This window comes from Bombus vancouverensis, chromosome 2 (assembly GCF_051014615.1).
Source record: "Bombus vancouverensis nearcticus chromosome 2, iyBomVanc1_principal, whole genome shotgun sequence".
Lineage (NCBI taxonomy): Eukaryota > Metazoa > Arthropoda > Insecta > Hymenoptera > Apidae > Bombus > Bombus vancouverensis.
The window spans coordinates 15062645-15081336 of record NC_134912.1 but is presented as its reverse complement, the minus strand read 5'-3'; the positions used below and the strand labels follow the sequence as shown (position 1 = coordinate 15081336).

Sequence of the window (18692 nt, the reverse complement as noted above, 5' to 3'; positions counted from 1 at the left end):
ATTATTGGCTTAAACCTTAGGGCACTACGCAGCCTGCCTACGCGAAGCTGGTAAAATAAAAAAGAATATAACGAGTTAACCTTACATGCATATTCATGCAACGTCGAAACAGCGCGAACAGCGTAAACCAGATCGCTACACAACGGGAAAGGTATTTTGTTCGCATTTTTTTCATCTTTTTTTTTTATTTTTTTCCCTTGTTTTCAAATAAAGAAAGCCCCGAATATTCCAGCTATCAATTCAGTCTGGGATCAATTTACAGAGTGTACGCGGGTGTTTCGGTCAGCGAAACGCCGGTCCCAATTCGCGCGAGCTATTTTTGCACGCTGCGGTCTGCGCAGTCTACCTGCCCGCGTAAATATACAAGCAGCGGCCGTGCTGCAATTTTGAAGCCTGTCGCGCATAAATAAAGTGAACTCGAGCGTGGAAATTAATTAGCGTGCCGACCAAGGGGCAAAGTATAGGGAAAATTCACCGGCATCGCCATTTAATTGACAAACAAATTTCATTAGCGCGTGCAAGCTACGCGTGTAAGCCCTTTCCGTCTAATTAGTACTAGTTTATTGAACGTTGACCATGCTGTTACAATTTTCCGTGCTTTAATCTTGCGAATGTAATAACAACTTCTCAATCTCTTTTTCTTACTTTACTCTTCCTTTCGACTTTTAGCCTTACGTATGTAAAATTGCAAAAAAAGAACGATGATTTCGATATCGAGAGATCTGATCGCAGGCTGGAATCTTATCGCAAACGAAATTTACGTAAATTCCTAATTTTTCGCAAAATAAAAATAAAAAAAAAAAATATACGTATATACATATATATTTATATATGTCCATATCTTTAAAATCTTGTGCAAATCAAAGTGCGATATTACGTTTAATTCTTGTATTTCTAGAGAATTTAGGATCCGACGATATTTCTCACCGATCGAATTAAGAGAAATTCCGTCGGAGCTCGTTCGCGTCGACGAATGACGAGCAGTGATCGATTGTGAAACCACGGACCAGTTAAAGGGGACAGTCGGGGACATATGGAAGATTGTTGCAAAAGTATACGGCGTCAGGGTGCACATATAACGCCTTCAAATTACAGACTGGCCAAGGACCATCCATCACAACTGGGCCCATGGGACTTACGGTCTTTGCGCACCGCCCCAACGTTTAAGTCGTTAGCAATTTCCTGCACGGGACTATTTTCGGCCCCAAATTCCATATGGCCCGATAATATCCGATAATACGGTCCGACCAGGCAGATTGGAATGGAGGGGATGTTCGTTTTGTCTCGCCGATAGTCGTGTCCGGTCGTATTACCCACACGAAACCCCCACTTTTGTAGAAATTTCACGTCCGTTCGAATTGTATCTTTATACATTGTCGACTGGCGGTTTCGCTACGATCGAGAATGGCGAGTCGCCTCCAATAACAGTAATCTCCACTGGAAACGCCTTTGTTTAAGTAATTCGACTCTAAAGATTGTAAGCTATCTCGTAAGCTTCCCTTTGCGGACACGCTTCGGTTCTAATTTCCTATTACCTTCGACGAATGGAGAAATGGAATTTTCGCTGGCCGAATACGAACGAGTTCTCGATGAGGTGTTTGTATAGTTATGAGATTACATTCGGTAATTTAATTTTGTTGGTGAAAGTATTCTTTTAATAAGAAATCTGTATAATCGGAATTATTTGTTACCCTACTCTGATATTTTAAATACGAACGATAGTACTTTAATATTGTAGAATTCCAATAGTAAGATATCTTTGATATCGCTTTTTACGGCAATATTTTTATGAATACTTTGTCCCGTTTTTTCCGATTTAAATATCGTATGTGAAAATGCAATAACATTATCGAACAATATGCTTGTTTTTCGAGTTGTGCGAATTTATCGATATAGCAGATTTCATTGCTGTAGATAATATCGGGAAACATCACCAGGTGGCAGTAGCGCACAGAACTCGAACGCTCCTCCGATAATATCTTACAAATACTATTTGTACATTGTGTATTGCCTTTTATACGTCTTCTAGATAAAAGATTCGACACAGAAACAAAAACAATTTGTACACAAACTCCCATCGAAGCTATCCAGTTGGACGAGAAAAATCTCTACGATAATAAACTATCGACTGAGGCGAATCATTTCGCCCCGTCGTGCGTTCATTTCAAAGAAAAAAAACTGTCGGCATTTCGGTGTATCGACGAGGATCCTGCTCCCCAATGCCTGATCGAGGAAGCCCTCGCCAGAGGGACTGAGGTATGCAAAGAGTATGTATATTAAAATATTGCAAAATTCTCAAACAAAAATTCGAACGATCCGTCGGAACTTCCAATCGTGTGTTATTGAATTTGAAGAATTTAAACATTCAAAATTTATATCAGTTTTTGTTATATGGATCGCTTCTCGGAGACTCTTCGTTTATACATCCAGTCAAATAAGATTCCTGTTTTCAATTTATACTCGTTTGTCAAGTATGTGAAAGGCTCACCATTTTTAAATACACACACGTAGTACGGTATTCGTCTTGCACGGCTAGCAAGTTGAACAAAAAAGAAAAAGAAAAAAGAAAAAATACATCTGCAATGTATAAGAGTTTTCATAAAATCCACTCGACTATTCAATTCGAATTTCGACGGAAAACAAACAACGACTTTTCCACAATATCAGCCGGCGTACCTAATGTAAATTTTCCTTTTTTGCCGGAACGAAATATCCACGTCGAATCGAATTGGCGCATCGAGCAGCGGACAAAGGGGAAAATATCGCCGAACAAGGAGGCCGAGTGAGTTTATAGAGAATATATAAAAGCGGTCTGTTTCCTTCATTTTTTTTTTTTTTTTTTTAATCTTTTGTCGAAAAAGTCTGACGATTTTTCCAGCCGGCCAGAAATTCAAGGGAAATTCGATCGCGCGAAAATATGCCAAAATTAATCGTAGCCGTGGATTAATGAAATTTTTCTCCAAACTCGTATCTACTTATACAGGGTGTAACAAAGGTATTTGCACGACAAAAGTGAATTTCTGGGAGCTAGAATCAAAGAGCGGTAGATCTCTAATATTTAAATATTCAGCCTCTTAATCTTCGAGTATCTTCTCGTTAAATTTGATTAATCTCAAATTTGTCCATTAGATACGAGACGATCATATCGCAGCTGGAAGCGAAGCTCACTCGAACGAAAGAAGATCTGGAAGTGGCTTTGAAGGCGAAACCAATCGCGAAAGAAAAGTACAAAAAGTAAAGTTACATACGGAACGTTCTGCTTGTATAAACGATAACGTAATTAAAAAGCGTGTTGCTTACATCGAGCTCTTGTCCAACACAGATTGTTAGAAAACGCGAAAGCAGAAGCACGTAAAGAAAACGAGATGTTGCAAGAAAACATCGTGCGTATTTGTACCTCTGTTTTGGAAAATTTTGGTCCCCGTACAGTAGATCAGAGAAGGAGTAGTAATTATCAAATTAAATCTCGTAGAAAGTTAAAGTGTGACGAGAGGATTGCGAGTAGATTACGTAAGAAGGTATATCGATTTAGAGTAACAGAGTATTTTAGAAACGAAGACAGCGATATCGAATTGGAATTCGTGTCACGCGCTTCGCTTTTATCAGCTGCACACGACAGTGGCAAGAATGAACAAATTGAAACGAGAATTAGCCGTGACTCGGAGGAAGCTAAAAAGTAAATGCGAGGAGCACGAGTCGATCAGCGAATGCTTCGACCAGCTGAAGCAAGAAATGGAGGCAACCGAAACGAATTTGAACAATCTAATAAGCGAAAATCTTTCCTTAAAGAGGAAGATAGATGACACGCGGGACTGGTTGCAGCACACCACGGGGAAGGAACACCATAGGGGGAATTCTCGAGACGCGTGTAAGAACAGAGAGCTGGCAAATCTGAAGAAAAAAGTGGAAGAGGATTCGGCGACCATTGCTCACCTTAAAAACAAGTATTTGAAATTTGTTTAATGAAAAAGAAGTTGTTGGTATTCCGAATTGGCTACAAATTTGATTAGTAATCGCGTTATCTTCGTTTTTAATAAACTAATAAAATAATTTAGATTAGTACGATTGGAGTCGGCGAACGCCAACAAGGGATTTTTATTGAACAGTTACAAGGGTCAGCTGACAGAGTTGACTAAAGAAAAAAATCAATTAGTATCTAAAATGAGCAGCTTGGAGAACGAAGTGAGCAATGTTCGAAACAGTAACTCACAATTAAAAGCAAAGGTACGTATTTCTGAAAGAAATGCTGAAGAAAATACTTTGATAAGCTTGTGCATATGTGTAATATAGTTTAGAATACTTTAATAAGGCTAATTAATTTATCCTATTAGATTACCGTTTTAAATGATGAAAAGGATAAATTACTGTCAGACAATGAAAAATCGAAGGCGGACATGAAGGGAAAGGTGAAAAGATTCGTACTACGTAGTTTGGTAATTTTTACGTAAATAAAAATTGTATCTGATTGGTCAGATGGAAAAGCAATGTGCGAAAAAATGTGGCGAGACAGTGCAACAGGAGATTGAAGTTGTGAAAGCTAAATACGAGGAGACTATTAAGTCAACGAAAATGAAGTTGCTGGTTACTAAAACTCAGAATATCGAATACTTAAACGCCATCAAGGTACATATAATGCAGTTACACATACTTTCGATATTAATTTTTTAATTTCCGAAATTTCGTACGTTGCAAACAGGTTTTCCCATAAATTAATTAGTCAATTATATCAATAATATAATTGATTAATCATAAAATGAGATATTATTATTTTTTAAATTATAAAACTCTTGATAAGATGTTGCTTGAAATTAGGAATTTTTGAGAAAACTCTACGAACTCCAAGGAGATCGTGAAACGCAAAAGTTTTCGAACGAAAATGAGGCAAGCGAAAGAGAAACTCAAGAAACTATCTGTAATATTTTGAATATGACACCGGATGAATTGTCTGGCTTTATTAATGGAAAGACTAAAAATTCGGTAATCTATTGCTAAAAATTAATAGTTCAAACCGTTAAATGATGTTAAACAAAGATGAATCGTTACAGATTAATCTGTGGATGGTCGAATTAAATCGAATAATTGCGACAAATCAATTCTCTAAAGATCTATCGAAGTTTCTATTGAATAAGGTAACGAAGAAAACAAAGACGTAACAAAGGATCAGAGAAATTTGGGGTTCCACGTGTTCTTTTCAAAATCCTTTCGCTGTATATTGATAAACAAAATGTACAATGCAATATTACTTTCGATATAATTTTCAAATAAATACAGTTCGCCCTTTCTAAAAATTTCGTCTATATCGTAGTATAAAAATCGACTGGAAACCATCACCAACCCTCGTGTTACCTACTTTGGCCTTTTAGGTCTAGGTCATCATGAAATTAATCTTTTAAAACTTACACGCGACAATGAAGAACCAATACATAAATCTTCCTAAAAGAATTCTGTATTGAAAATGCTAATTGTACGTACTAAAGCAAACACCACGAACGATGATCGTATGAATAACGATAAATAAGTATGAAAAGTAACGGAGAATCCGTAAATCACAATACGCATGATCATACAATTACTTTGAAAGATCTATCCCATGTCTAACTTCGACTAAAACAGCATCCAGTATCGATGCTTGCTTAGAATATTCAGACCTATTTAATTGCCTATCAAGATTCAGTAGAGAAAGACAGTGATGCATCAAAGCGAACGGTGTCCAAAATCCTTTCCAAAAATCCGCTACTAAACTGTGAAAAAGAGAATTCATTCGGCGATCAATTGTCGCTCTGTAGCTCGCTCGATCCGGTCGCGTCCGGTGCCTTCTGCAACTGTGCGCTCTGGAATCTCTCGTATCCGTTAGTATCCCCAAAGATCTTCCTTCCAGGGATTCTCTCGTCGTCCTTCACGCTCACTTCTGTCGCGATCTGCACTGGCCAAGGCAATTTGCCCTCGTTTCTCATCGAAATCTGATTAGCTAATTTCCTCTCGTTATTCTGATCATACGGATCGTTGTTTCGAAAAGTTTCCAGCGTCGCTTTACGACGACCCTCGTCTTCGGGATAAGGATAAGGCCTCTCCACGAAGCTCGACCTCTTCGAGTAGTTGTCATAACCATCGTAAAGGTTTCTATACCGATATCTACTAGGGTCAACGTTTCCTGGAATACGTTTGTAGCTTCCATCCCTAGAAACTGGCGTTCTAGTTCCGTCATAGGGTCTAGGATAATTTCTCAGATCCACAGGTTTTCTCACTATTTCCGGCAAGGTGGCATAATAGATGATCCTTTTGGGTTTGGGCGTGGGTCTGCTACGGCCATATAGATCCAAGTCCTCGTCCCTGTACCGATCATAATAATAAGAATAATCGTTGGGAACACGCATGTAGTAGTCTCTTTCCATCCTGTAACGGTCCGGGTAATAATAACTGTACCCACGGCGGTAGGATAAAGGATCGTAGTCTCGATCCCTGATAGCGCTTCTGTACCACGGGACGTCGTAGTCGTCGTATCCTCTCGTAACTGGCATATCTCGTGCTTCTCGTTGTTCGTAACTCCTCCTGTGCTGGCTGGTCACGAAATCGGCTCTTGGAGCATGGTAACCTCTTGCGTTTGCTAATTCTTCGCCGTCTGCCGTTTGGTGCATCGTCTGGTCCAGGCTACTTCTATGAGGAAACTCTATAGACAATGGTTGAGTGGACCAATTTTCTGCGGAGCTAAGACGTACTTCTCGGACATTCTTAGTGCTCGATATTTGTTCCAGCCTCGTCTCGTTCTCTGTATCGCGACGAATCCTCGATACGGCCCCCGTTGCTTCATCCGCAGTAGCCTTTGTCGAATCTTCGTCTTCTTCTGGCTCTTTCGTCTTCATCGCTAGGCCCGTTTTAAATATATTGTCCCGGTGCTCTGCGTTATTCGTTTCGCCACGACTTTCGTATCGGTCGTAGGGCTCTTCGAACGTGGGTTCGAATCGATCGAGGTATTTCTGGTTGAACACAGAGTGCGGTTTGGATATTGCAACAGTGTTGGATTCGATGAATTTCGATTGGTCGGTTTTTAGATTACTTTGAGCGGTTTCGAAAGGATTGAGATGACCGACTCCGCTCACGCTGCGAACTTCGAACGCGGAAGAGTCGAGCCGCGGCCACGATGGGTGATTCCAGGAATCGGTCGCGTATGGCAGGATCTGCCATGCTTTGCCGATCCCCGCCGCGCCGATTTCCGTCAACAGGCACAGTAACGGAGATATTTGGAACAGAAGCAGCCGCATATTCGTCTATCTGAAATTAAAGAGATGATTTCATGTAGAAGATACAAATTCGTTTCCTGATATCGAAATGCCGAACAAGAGGAAAATGAGACATGCAAGTGACAAATTTTGAAAAATAATATGTGTTCTAATAATAGAAGATAAATGATAAAAAAGAGAATGTAATCCCCATTCTTCTATGTATTTTAATTTATGAAACGTAACTTCTGAATGACTTGTAATAGTTTTAAATACATTCGCTGGAACTAGCCAAGCATAGAAAAAGGAGGCTTAAAAGAGAATAAAAGGGAGTAGATGAAACCGCGAATTATCAGTCTAAATGAACCGTGAATGTCAACCTAAGCTTTCACCAAAACCCTAGTGAAACCATGAAGGCACCATGACAGACGTTTAATGACCGTTCCGTCCGGTAAATCTGCGCGCTCAGATGAAATCGTGTCCCCGACCGCGTCGTCGATTCCCCATAACAAATATAATTTCCCAGCCGTTTCCGCGGCATTATGCGCCGAGTTCCGGACTACGCGTAGATCCGGTAGCGCGATTGTTCACTCGACTACATTTACCATAGCATCCTCCCGCGAAATCGAACTAGAATTCGACTCGACACGCGTACGCGCGCAACCACAGAGAGTTCAACGCACCAGTACCGTCAGACGATTCGTATCTACCGTCAAAATTTTTCATTCCGATGATGTTTAATAACGTTGCAACGATCGCTAATTTTCAATATACATATATGATCGTAATAAAAAATGTCTACTCTTCTTAGGCTGTTATTTGTATAACATTACACGGAAATGTATGTTTTACGTGATTCAGCTTCTCTCGACGCGTGGATCCATTGGGAAAACTGCTATATTTATGGTAACTTAATTGTTACAATAACATAAGAACACGTAAAACCGACTCGAAGTCGAAAAAACATGCTGATGTATATGCTTGATACAACTCAAGTGTATTATATAGGTTTCAGGCATCACCGCCCATTACTGCACCATCAACATCAATCATCTACGTGGTTCTACACCACGATCATTCATCTGCAAAAACGATAATTAAAAGAGAAAGAGAAAGAAGAATTGCTGCACAAACTTCGACAACCATGAGACTTCCGTATACAGATACAACAATGAGATCACCGTGAAATTGTCTTATCTTGTTCTTTTAATCGCGAAAAATCTGTCCGTAAGTTCGTGGACCGTGTCGAACAGAACGCTATATACGAGGCAGGACGGGTTTTTGTCCGACTGTTGCACGGTTAAGAGCACGACGAGCAACACTGTTCGTGGCGATAAAACGAAGGTAAAAAAATGCAACGAGGAAACAAAGGATAGAACGTCTAGACATAGCGGAACAAATCTTCGGCAGGAAGATCTTCTCCGTTAACATCCACTCCGCACAGTTACGCTCGCTCTTTTACAGTTAGCCTCGCGGACCTGTCTTAATTTGTAACTACGTTTCGGGACATCCTCGACACGTTCTCCAACGCGTAGGTTTCATACGACAAATTCAATGTCATAGTGGTTTAAGTCGTAATTCCAAATGTTTGAATTCATTTTTACTCTCAAACATATCTTCCCTTTGGTTTCAGAACTGATTAGGTCGTAACTTTATTCTCTGCCATTTCTGTTTTCACGATTTGAACAGATGTAATCTATTTTTTACGGTAATAAACACAGAGGATTATTTTATGAAAACTGGCAATGGCCTAACTTACACCACTATGATTCTCAACCCTGTTTTCCAAATTGCGTTATATAATATTTTATGAAACGTTGGTGCCGTACAGGATGAAACGATCTCGGGCGAATCAAACGTCTTATTTTCCCTTACGCCATTCAAATTACAAAAATATGCAAACTTTTTAACATTCAACTCAGCTGTCTCATTACCTCGATTCGGTCAACTGTACGCATACCGGTGAACAGTAGATAATTGTCGGTTTCACGATGGGATTCCGAAGAGGAAATTGGATAACGGATAGGTGAGGAGCTCTGAAGTAGGATAAGAACGTAATTGTAACTCGACTTTTGATGATTTATTGCTTAGCTAGCGGGATCGAGAGCGTGACTGGTGATGTAGGATACTGAGGAAAGTTAATTAAACTTAGCTTCATTACGTAGGGTAAATAAGACGTTTGATTGCAGTAGAAATTGTCACATATTTGATAAATGTTAGATTTATATATATAAGAAAAATTTATAAAAGATATGTAAGAGTATAAGACTATTTCTAAGAAAGATAAATTATGGGCTTTTGATCAAATGTTTGAATTAATTTTGTTATAGCATTCCCTATTTTAACCATTTAGACGTTAACTATCGAGAAACCAGTCCAGTGTATCGTATATCTCATCATTTGCATAAAAACAAAATCTGCACGTTAAGGCTGTACAATTAATTGAAATTAAAAGGACACACTGTAACTCTGGCACAACTGTCCTTGTTTCCGCAACTAATTACCATTTGTCCCATTTCATTAAAACTTTTTAATAGCCGGTAAGTAAATTGATGAAATTTTCTCGGTTCAATTTATGAGCGATGAAAATCAAAATTGCTTAAAAGTACCAGTCCCCGATATCTCCAAAAATATGCAATTTCTAACCGTATAATAATCTATAAGCAGAGAAATTTCAATGAAAATTTAAGACAAAAAACAAGTAAATTTACCTGGATTCCAGAGCGTGGCCGGCTTTCGAATGTCGTTGACTGTTCAGAGTTACCACGCTTACTACGGTCCGTGAACTACGGCTTCCCGGTTTACCCCGGCTTCGTATCTGCATACCGTGTGCTGTTGTCGCCGCTAAAACACGCTCACCCCTCTACTCGCAGACTTAACTACCGTTCTCAATTGGTCGCTGTTTTTAACTGTAGTTCTTGTTCCGAAAGATAGGTAAATGACTTCCTCTACGATCTACGAGCCAACACAATCGAAGATGATCGTTTAACGTAGCTTATAGGAACAGGCAGGCTACGGGCACATTCACGCTCCGATCGTCTGTAGAACGCTAAAAGGTAGAATTCTGAAAACTGTAGAACAAACGAGCGATAGTATTGCTAAAAAGACAAGTTAAGAGTACATAAATATGTAGTAAGAGGAAAGAAAAGATCTTCAACTGACAAACAAGTGATTATGTCTATCATCATTTCGTCAATGTGGTTAAGGATAGTTACATACATTTATACATTACATTCTATGAGTTACAGTTGCATGAAACAAAGGAGAAAGTGATGGGAGCAACTTATCTGCTCATTTATCCTCTGCACGTTCGGAGATGCGCATTAACATTATCATAATCGCTCAGTTGAACTATACTCGTATTAGTATGTTTTATCTTCTTCGTTAGTACATAAGAAGTACTTCAATATCGAAATAACCTGTGAAATCTAAGCGATATATATATACTTTCAATGTGATTATCAATAGTTTAGTTTATTTAATTCAACATATGTATATTTTCATGAAAACAAAAGTACGCCAAATTTTAACGAGCAATAGCCTTCGTTTTACATCTCTATACGATAATTTGCAGGATGCAAAAAAAAGCGGAATAGAGAATCTGATCTGAAAATAGAATGATCTTGAATAAATTGTAAAGGACATAATAGCGCTGTCATGCGCTATGGTGCATAAACTAGGGTAGAATTAAAAGCGTAGTAGAATGTAAATTGTTAACAAATAAAAATTAATTTAGGTATTATTAAAGAAATTTGTTTCACCTTCTAAACTTTTTGATGATTGGTTTACTTTGAGTATTTTGTATATTTTTGCATATCATGAGCATTCTGTACATTTCTATACATTTAAATTCTCTATGAATACAAAATGATCCGCACTCTACTTCATAGTATACTCTATACGTTTAAAATGCTCTATTAGAAGCTTAAACCTATCAAAATACAGCTCCTGGGGAAATATGAACTTTCACATGAACACATTATCGATTTTCCGATTCAAACGTATAGGCAGGCATATACTAGCATGTGTCACTTTCGGCATTTGGATGCATGGTGCAGCACTACTCCGATAACAAAGAGAACCATAAGAGGTAATACTCTCAGTTTCTCTCTAAGATATCCTAGCCGCTGTCGGCACTTGGCCGCATGGTGCAGCACTAGCTCGGTAACATAGAGAACCATAGGCGTCAGTTCTTGTTATTTCCTCTCTGATATATGTTTACTTTAATATCGCTTATTCAGTCGCTTGATATATCGTCGGAATAAAATTTTAGTAATGTGAAAGTAATTGTGAGTAGATTAATAAAGTATAGTAGGATATTAGATTCATGTACATAGTTTCAAGTGATATCAATCTTTATGTCTAATATATACATGTGTATTGATCTATAAGTCAGTGTTAAAATAACAAACAAATGGCAGAAGAGGGAAAGAAGATTTCTTTCGGTTTTGCGAAATCTATTAGGAAACCTGTGTTAAAAAATGTTATTCCACAAGAAGAAAAGAAAGTTGATTACATTGAATGTCTTGATGAAAAAGGTATTAAAGTAATAGGGTGAGTTCGAAAAGTAAAATTTATAATCGAGAAACACATAACCTCAACCTAACCTATAAAAATCACCAATAACGGAATACATATATTTGAAAACAATCTTTTATTTCAGTGAGGAAGAAAAAAAAGATGAACCTTTAATTATTCCATTGCTAGGTTCAAAAACCTGGCACGATAGAATTGTTAATAAAATAGATGCAGACATTTTCCTTCCGAAGGCAGATAAGGAAAAGGTAGAAGACACTAATGTTAACGAGTCAAAGCTATCTAATGGAAAAACATCGCCAATAATATCAATAAAGAAAGAGCCAGTTGAAGATAGTGAAAATAAAGTTGTTACTTTAGAAGAGCAAGCGGCTAAAGAAATCATTGAGGAACTTAAGTCAAAGAATGAACATGATACTAAAACAAATGATTTAACTTTACCTTTAGTAGAAGATGAATCATTAAGAGGCAAAGAACAGGTACGTTATCAACATATAGATCTGCAAAGCACAGATGTATTACATTTGCATATTATAAATATTGTTTTGTATTTTTCAGTCTACGTTAGAAGATTATGAAAAAATTCCTATTGATGCTTTTGGTGTAGCAATGTTACGGGGAATGGGATGGCAACCGGGAAAGGGAATTGGTAGAAATGAAAAGTATGAATTTTACTCTAGATTAAATTAATTATATGTGTTTAATACATCACTTATTGGAAAGTAAACAGAGAACATCATTTTTTATTTCACAATTTTTTATACTAACTATTACAGATTAGTAGCAGCTGTCATACCAGAATTACGACCAAAAGGTATGGGTCTTGGCGCAGACAAAGTAGCATTGCAGAAGAAAAATACAGATTCCAAAAAAGAAGAGGAAGAACTTAAAATCGAGAAAGGAACATTTGTGAAAATTATAGCTGGAAAACAAAGTAATAATTATGGTCAAATAGAAGGATTCGATGATGATGCAGGAAGGCTCATAATAAAACTAGCTCTTGGTGGAAATATAATATCTGTAAATGAATTTATGGTACAGCCAGTGACTAAATCAGAATATTCAAAGAACTCAAAAGTTCTAAGTTAGTATGAAGAGTTAGTTTTTCATTAAGGGACTTTTAAGAAAATAAATTTGAATTGACATAGACATATAAAGACATAATCAGACATGTAGAAAAACTAATTTAAGAGTACCTGTAAGTGTGTTGTTGTAAGCAATTTTTTAAAGGTTCCTTATATTTTTATATGAAATATGATAAATGTAGAGGTTTTAGCTTTTAGTATTTTATGGGGTTAATTTCAGATACAAAAAAGTATGAGGAATATAAGGACAAGGAATCCAAGGGACTCAAGCAAAAGACGGATAGAAAAAGATCAATGTCCCCTGAACCCGAAGACAGTGAAGATGGTGACAAGAGTAGTAATAAACGAAAGAAAATCAAAAGTACGATGCATAATAAGGACAAGTATGATAAAATGGGGGATAAAAAATCAGAAAGACGAAAAAGGCGCTCCGAATCTAATGACGACGGCGATAGTGATTCTGAAAAGAAGAGACGGAGAGAAAGAAGTAATTCTAATAGTAGTGATTCTTATAAATCAAAAAGATTGAAGAAGTCAAAGAAACATAAAAAACACGATTGCTCATCTGAAAGATCAAGTAAAAAACATAAAAAGAAAGACAAAGAAAGAGAAAAAGTTAGAGATAAGAAATCCAGAGATTATGCAGACAGAAAGAAACACAAAAGACGAGAAAGATCAAGATCTCGATCATTTAGTAGGCAGTAATATTTCCCAGGAACGTATTCGGTCATTTTACTTTCAAGATAAATTGTACAATTTTATTTATACACATTTTATAATAAAATGTATTTTTACAAAAGTATATTTATTTTCTTACCCTTAACTGGAAATTACATTTGATTATAATATGTAATAATGTTTACAATTACATCAAAATCAATGTCCTAAACTTTACCAAGAATTATTAAAAATCCCTGCGTATTGCTTACGTAATGTTGATATTGAGTAGTACCATACATAACCTCAACATTATGATACTTACAAACATCGCTAAACAAGTAGTGCGAACGATGTCGAGTAAGTATTCACTATGTAAAAAGTATTTATAGATAAAAAGTATGGGAAATATATAACCGAATGTATTTAACTTTTCCAACATTTTAGCATTTCGCTTGGCGTTGGTACAACTTGAAGTAAATGAAGTAAAACGCAAAAATGTAGAGCGGGCAGTTTCCTACATTTCTAGCGCAAAAGAGCACAATGCTGATATTATAGCTCTTCCTGAATGCTTTAATTCACCATATGGAATACGTAATAATTTGTTTTTTTTTTCAATAATTTACCATGTGTGTAACAACTATATAGAAAAAAGTAAAAGTAGATAAATTACCTTACCGTTTATACTTCCATAAAGATTGTGAATTGAGTCGAGAATATAGGATTTCCCCATTTTCATGATTATCGTGATTTTTGTATAAATATATTTTTTAAGATACTAATAATTAGGTACTTATAAATTAGTATTATCAATTATTTTGCATTTATAATTCCGCCTCTAGTATAAGTGTTAATTGAAAACTAACTTTATGTTTCAAAAAGTACTAGCAAAGTCGTTGAGTAACAAGCCACTGATGCTAACACAAATAGCATTGTCGTAATTAAATATTTCTAAATATTCATTTTTCATTTTGAACCTGTAGAAACAATTTATTATATATACTATTAGCTAAGTAATTGCATATTTAATTAAGTCGAAATATAAAACTTAGTTATTTTAATAATTTAAAAAATAAAAAACTGACAAAAATTTCAATTTAATTTATGGTTGGAACAGAAGACAGTTATTTTTCATTAATTGAAATATTGCAATGCAGAGTACTTTCCAAAATACGCCGAGAGTATTCCTGATGGTGAAACGAGCGTTGCTTTATCGAATGCAGCTAAAGAAAACAACATCTATGTAGTTGGTGGTACGATGCCTGAAATAGAGGGCGATAAATTGTACAATACCTGTACTATTTGGGGTCCCGATGGAACTTTGATAGCAAAACACCGAAAGGTAAGTAATATATTCCTTTATGGCTTTGAATTCGAAAATATTGGGGTGAAGAAAGTGACTCTATCTAGGAATATACATTTAGGAATATACACAATTTAGGAATATACATATGTACATACGTATACTATAACCAATTCTATAATTTACGGTTTATAAAATACGTTATGATACGGGAAACGCTCATTTTTGTTGTAATGTGTAATATAAATTTTTCACATACGAAAATACTTATTTTTTCTCCTTTTTAAACATTATTAAATGATAAGATTTTTAAATAAAAGAAAGTGATGAAAACGCTGTCAGTTATTAAATAAAAAATAATTAAAGTTTAGGAGTTGGTAACTTTGATATTAAATTACAAAAGTTGCAGCAATAGAATTAGCGACTACATTTTTATGTTATTAGGTACATCTATTCGACATCGACATTCCTAATAAGATTACTTTTCGAGAGAGTGATTCACTCAGTCCTGGTAACTCCCTAACGACGTTCGATGTGAAGGGCTGCAAAATAGGTATTGGCATTTGCTATGATATTAGATTCGAGGAAATGGCACGCATTTATCGGAACAAAGGTACAGTAATTTAATCGATCAATACTTAACTAGCAAAAAATTAAATATCTTTCTTAAATATATTCTATATAAAATTAATATAATCTGTAACTCTGTATAAAAAGAAGCTTAATTTAAAAAACCAGTATATTTGCTGAAAATGAAACAAATAAAAGAATTAAAAGCACAATAAGAGGACTGCCCTCGCATATTCAGAAATGATGGAATGTGAACCGTGCAACTACGAAGTTAATTGGTATTCGGTGGCTTCATATTTCCTGCTTCTCTGGGTTAGGTTGCCAAATGCTGATATATCCAGCGGCATTCAATATGACCACTGGACCACTGCACTGGTCATTACTTCAGCGTTCCAGAGCGAATGATAATCAATTATACGTTGCTTGCATATCACCGGCTCGTGTTCCTTCAGCAAGTTACGTCGCATGGGGGCATACACAGTTGACCAATCCCTGGGGAAAGATTCTTTACGATTTGGAAACTCAAGAGAATATGGCAGTCACCGATATCGGTAATTTACAGCTTAAAATTAAAAGCGAGAGACCCATGATGTAATTAATTTTTAGTCTCGTTAATTTATCGATTTAGCCATCTTCCTCTGTATTTGTTGAATTTATTAGTAAGCATTACTTATTACTTCGTATGTTTCTTTTTTCTAACAGATCTAAAAGTTGTTGAGGAAGTAAGGGCTCAGATACCTACATTTTCTCAGAGACGTACAGATTTGTACGACACTGTCTGTAAGAAGGAGTAACTCTACACTAAAACAGAAAATGTTTTTTTATAATATTTCTACTATAATATCCTTTTTTTGTGAATTATTACTAATTTCTTATCATTTGTACTAAATGAATGACTCAATTAAGAAAACCAAAACGTTATAAATAATAATCTGTATATCTTGTGTATCAACATGTAATTGGATATTATAATAATATAGGAATGCTATAATAATATAGGATAATAATATAGGAGAATAATAATATAGAATAATAATATATAATAATAATATGCTTTTAAACACCTTTAATATCGATCACATAAATTGTTATAATTCACAATGATTACGCATACATAAAAGACCCCTTGATAGTAAAATTTACGATCAAAAGGCAATTACGTATCGTTTAACAACATTTAATTTATAACACCTTTTAAACATTTAGACAGATTAACACATAACACTTCTTATATATAAACATCAATTCGAAGTTATCAGCTTGGAGAAATTGGTCGATTAATACCTGTAGACTGTCTGTCTCGATGAAAGACTTAAAGAGGTCGTTTTACTAATTACAATAAGTAATTTCGACTTCTTTGCGCTCTCTTTTAACGCATTCGAGACCGAAAGAAATTCATATCAGTCAGTAGGCAAGGGTATAATATACATATTTTATATATAACTTATGTAGTAATGTATATATCATGTTAATTTCATATTTTTTTCAATATAGAATTATTATACATATATATAATAATATAATATATATATATATAATAAATAATATAATATATATATATATATAACTGTACATAATACATTATAGAATAACATAGTATATAATTTTATATTTTAAAAGTATGAGGCATACTATTTAAGATTGTCATCGATTTAAAATCAAAGTATGAAAAGGATACCCTGGAGAGAGTAAAACACAGAATCATTCCAACTAAACATTCAGATCGTACCGACACCTAGGTATCGTCTTACAATTAAATCTCGGTCTCGAATTGATTAAAATGAAATACATACTTGCAGCTTCAACATCTTCAATACCGAGGAGATTCAAACTTTACAAATAAAAGCGGCCTGTTCCCCTTTCCACGACAGACTCTCATACCATATCCGCTCTTATCCAGGCTTTTACTTGAAACCAGCAATGCGTTCATTTACAATTTAAATTTACCCGGACCATCCACTGAATCGTCAGCCCTTTATAAATATATAATGAACCCAGAACATGTGCCTGTGCCCCTGGTATCGGTGTTCGGCTTGTGATGTTCGTACCGGAACCTTCGCACAATTTCAATTTGTCACGCGTGAACATCGATTCTTCCAAGGGTCACAGCTTTATGCGGCTAAATCCTTTAGAACGATTAAAATGATACTAATGATATGGTATTTTTTACAAAGATTTAACATATCCATAAAATAGGAAGTTTCGTGCTCTCCTATTTTATATTAATTATAAATTAATAAGTTTTATATGTGTTATTTATAGATCTGAGGCAGATGAAAAGAGAGTGAGAGTGCGTTTCGTCCCGGGACTACCGGTGGACTCGTCAGTAAGGCTATGCCCGGTAGTCCCTGCCTTAGACGTAGAGGGAGTCTCGCTAGGTGCGGTATTTATATCAATCGCTCGTATATTCGACCGCTAGCGAGTTAGACAGACAGACTCGTTGTCGTCGTAGCCCTCTAATGTTGGCGGTTGGTACCCGCGGATCGCCCGGGAGGTGTTGCGCCGCGTTGATGCCTCGACCTGTCGGCGTCCTGTTGATACCGATCCGCCACAGATCTAATAAATTTTGTATTGGTTTACAGCAGGTGCTCCGGGTATAAACAGACGATAAACGAACAAATAGAAATTCAAACTATTGTCGTTGTTTAACTCGCATGGGACTATAAGCTCGAATTGGACTTAAACGTTACGATCGTCGAGAATAATTACTATATGTACCCTGTACGACGGGCAGAGAATCTTAAGTTATTAACGGCAATTCCTTTGTGCATAATTCAGGTTTATTAACAACCTGTAATGGATAATCATCGATGAACTCTTTTTGAATAAAGTTCACATTTATAAAGCAAACACTATAAAATACGACAGGACAATTGTAATCGATAAATAACATTTTATTAGGATATTATAAGAAGCTAAGATATCGAGGTACATTAAAATTGAGTCCGCTGCAACCCTCATGACATTTAAAATCCTACGCGTATATTGAGTAAAGTTGTTATATTAAATATAATCATATTAAATACAAGCTCGTCCGCTGGATTCCCAAATTATTTGGTTAAATACTTTGAATACGAGAATACCGAGTGTTAACAGTAGTAAATCCTCTATATGGTATGTTTACTTTGCTATCTTGAATAGGTAAATAACATTTCACTTTAACGCATTTAACCAATATTAATCGGACAAAATTACACCTTTAATATATTCCGATATTACAATAACTTACTTTTTTCTACGTCAATGGACACGAAAGACGTTGAGTGAGGAATTAGAACAAGTGTGGATCGTTGGAAACCACTATGCTGCGGTCTACCATTCGTT

At 36.0% G+C, this 18692-nt stretch overlaps 4 protein-coding genes across 12 annotated transcripts in view; 3 read left to right on the top strand and 1 right to left on the bottom strand.

The window, feature by feature from the left end:
• LOC117162836 (uncharacterized) overlaps positions 1-5183 on the top strand; it is a 70856-nt gene extending 65673 nt beyond the window's left edge. Inside the window, exons 4-13 of the mRNA XM_076627914.1 lie at positions 2030-2256; positions 2745-2782; positions 3130-3234; positions 3323-3518; positions 3607-3944; positions 4056-4224; positions 4332-4406; positions 4474-4623; positions 4813-4977; positions 5046-5183. Of these exons, the coding sequence (XP_076484029.1) occupies positions 2030-2256; positions 2745-2782; positions 3130-3234; positions 3323-3518; positions 3607-3944; positions 4056-4224; positions 4332-4406; positions 4474-4623; positions 4813-4977; positions 5046-5153 (1571 nt within the window). The 3' untranslated portion in view covers positions 5154-5183. The remainder of the gene's footprint in view (positions 1-2029; positions 2257-2744; positions 2783-3129; positions 3235-3322; positions 3519-3606; positions 3945-4055; positions 4225-4331; positions 4407-4473; positions 4624-4812; positions 4978-5045) is intronic.
• Positions 5184-5185: 2 nt separating this feature from the next.
• LOC117162827 (uncharacterized) lies at positions 5186-14341 on the bottom strand. 6 transcript variants are annotated; one of them, XM_076627903.1, is made up of 3 exons: positions 14174-14341; positions 9929-10645; positions 5186-7269 (listed from the first exon to the last, which is right to left on the bottom strand). In XM_076627903.1, the coding sequence occupies exon 3, from the start codon at positions 7257-7259 to the stop codon at positions 5769-5771; it is 1491 nt and encodes a 496-aa protein (XP_076484018.1). In that variant the 5' UTR covers positions 7260-7269; positions 9929-10645; positions 14174-14341; the 3' UTR covers positions 5186-5768. The 6 variants fall into 6 exon arrangements, with proteins under 6 accessions (XP_076484018.1, XP_076484019.1, XP_076484020.1 ...); XM_076627904.1 differs by having other exon boundaries at positions 9929-10288; XM_076627905.1 differs by having other exon boundaries at positions 9929-10172.
• LOC117162826 (G-patch domain and KOW motifs-containing protein-like) lies at positions 11476-13637 on the top strand. 3 transcript variants are annotated; one of them, XM_076627906.1, is made up of 5 exons: positions 11476-11771; positions 11881-12232; positions 12312-12415; positions 12530-12837; positions 13021-13189. In XM_076627906.1, the coding sequence occupies exons 1-5, from the start codon at positions 11632-11634 to the stop codon at positions 13050-13052; spliced, it is 936 nt and encodes a 311-aa protein (XP_076484021.1). In that variant the 5' UTR covers positions 11476-11631; the 3' UTR covers positions 13053-13189. The 3 variants fall into 3 exon arrangements, with proteins under 3 accessions (XP_076484021.1, XP_076484022.1, XP_033200690.1); XM_076627907.1 differs by having other exon boundaries at positions 11478-11771; positions 13030-13189; XM_033344799.2 differs by having other exon boundaries at positions 11479-11771; positions 13059-13637.
• Positions 13750-18218, top strand: LOC143302410 (omega-amidase NIT2-like). Of its 2 annotated transcripts, none has more exons than XM_076627910.1 (6): positions 13750-13855; positions 13943-14089; positions 14653-14837; positions 15243-15411; positions 15686-15919; positions 17951-18218. In XM_076627910.1, exons 1-6 carry the CDS (start codon positions 13771-13773, stop codon positions 17977-17979), a joined length of 849 nt encoding a protein of 282 aa, XP_076484025.1. In that variant the 5' UTR covers positions 13750-13770; the 3' UTR covers positions 17980-18218. The 2 variants fall into 2 exon arrangements, with proteins under 2 accessions (XP_076484025.1, XP_076484024.1); XM_076627909.1 differs by lacking the exon at positions 17951-18218 and adding an exon at positions 16071-16417.
• The last annotated feature ends 474 nt before the right edge of the window (positions 18219-18692 follow it).

Bases quoted from the DNA above. Each gene is read 5' to 3' on its own strand.
- LOC117162826 (XM_033344799.2), top strand. From the start codon at position 11,632: ATGGCAGAAGAGGGAAAGAAGATTTCTTTCGGTTTTGCGAAATCTATT. The intron at 11,772-11,880 runs GTGAGTTCGAAA...CTTTTATTTCAG, and splicing joins AAAGGTATTAAAGTAATAGG to TGAGGAAGAAAAAAAAGATG. The intron at 12,233-12,311 runs GTACGTTATCAA...TGTATTTTTCAG, and splicing joins CATTAAGAGGCAAAGAACAG to TCTACGTTAGAAGATTATGA.
- LOC143302410 (XM_076627909.1), top strand. From the start codon at position 13,771: ATGTTGATATTGAGTAGTACCATACATAACCTCAACATTATGATACTT. The intron at 15,412-15,685 runs GTACAGTAATTT...TCTCTGGGTTAG, and splicing joins ACGCATTTATCGGAACAAAG to GTTGCCAAATGCTGATATAT. The intron at 15,920-16,070 runs GTAATTTACAGC...TTTTTCTAACAG, and splicing joins TATGGCAGTCACCGATATCG to ATCTAAAAGTTGTTGAGGAA.
- LOC117162827 (XM_076627903.1), bottom strand. From the start codon at position 7,259: ATGCGGCTGCTTCTGTTCCAAATATCTCCGTTACTGTGCCTGTTGACG.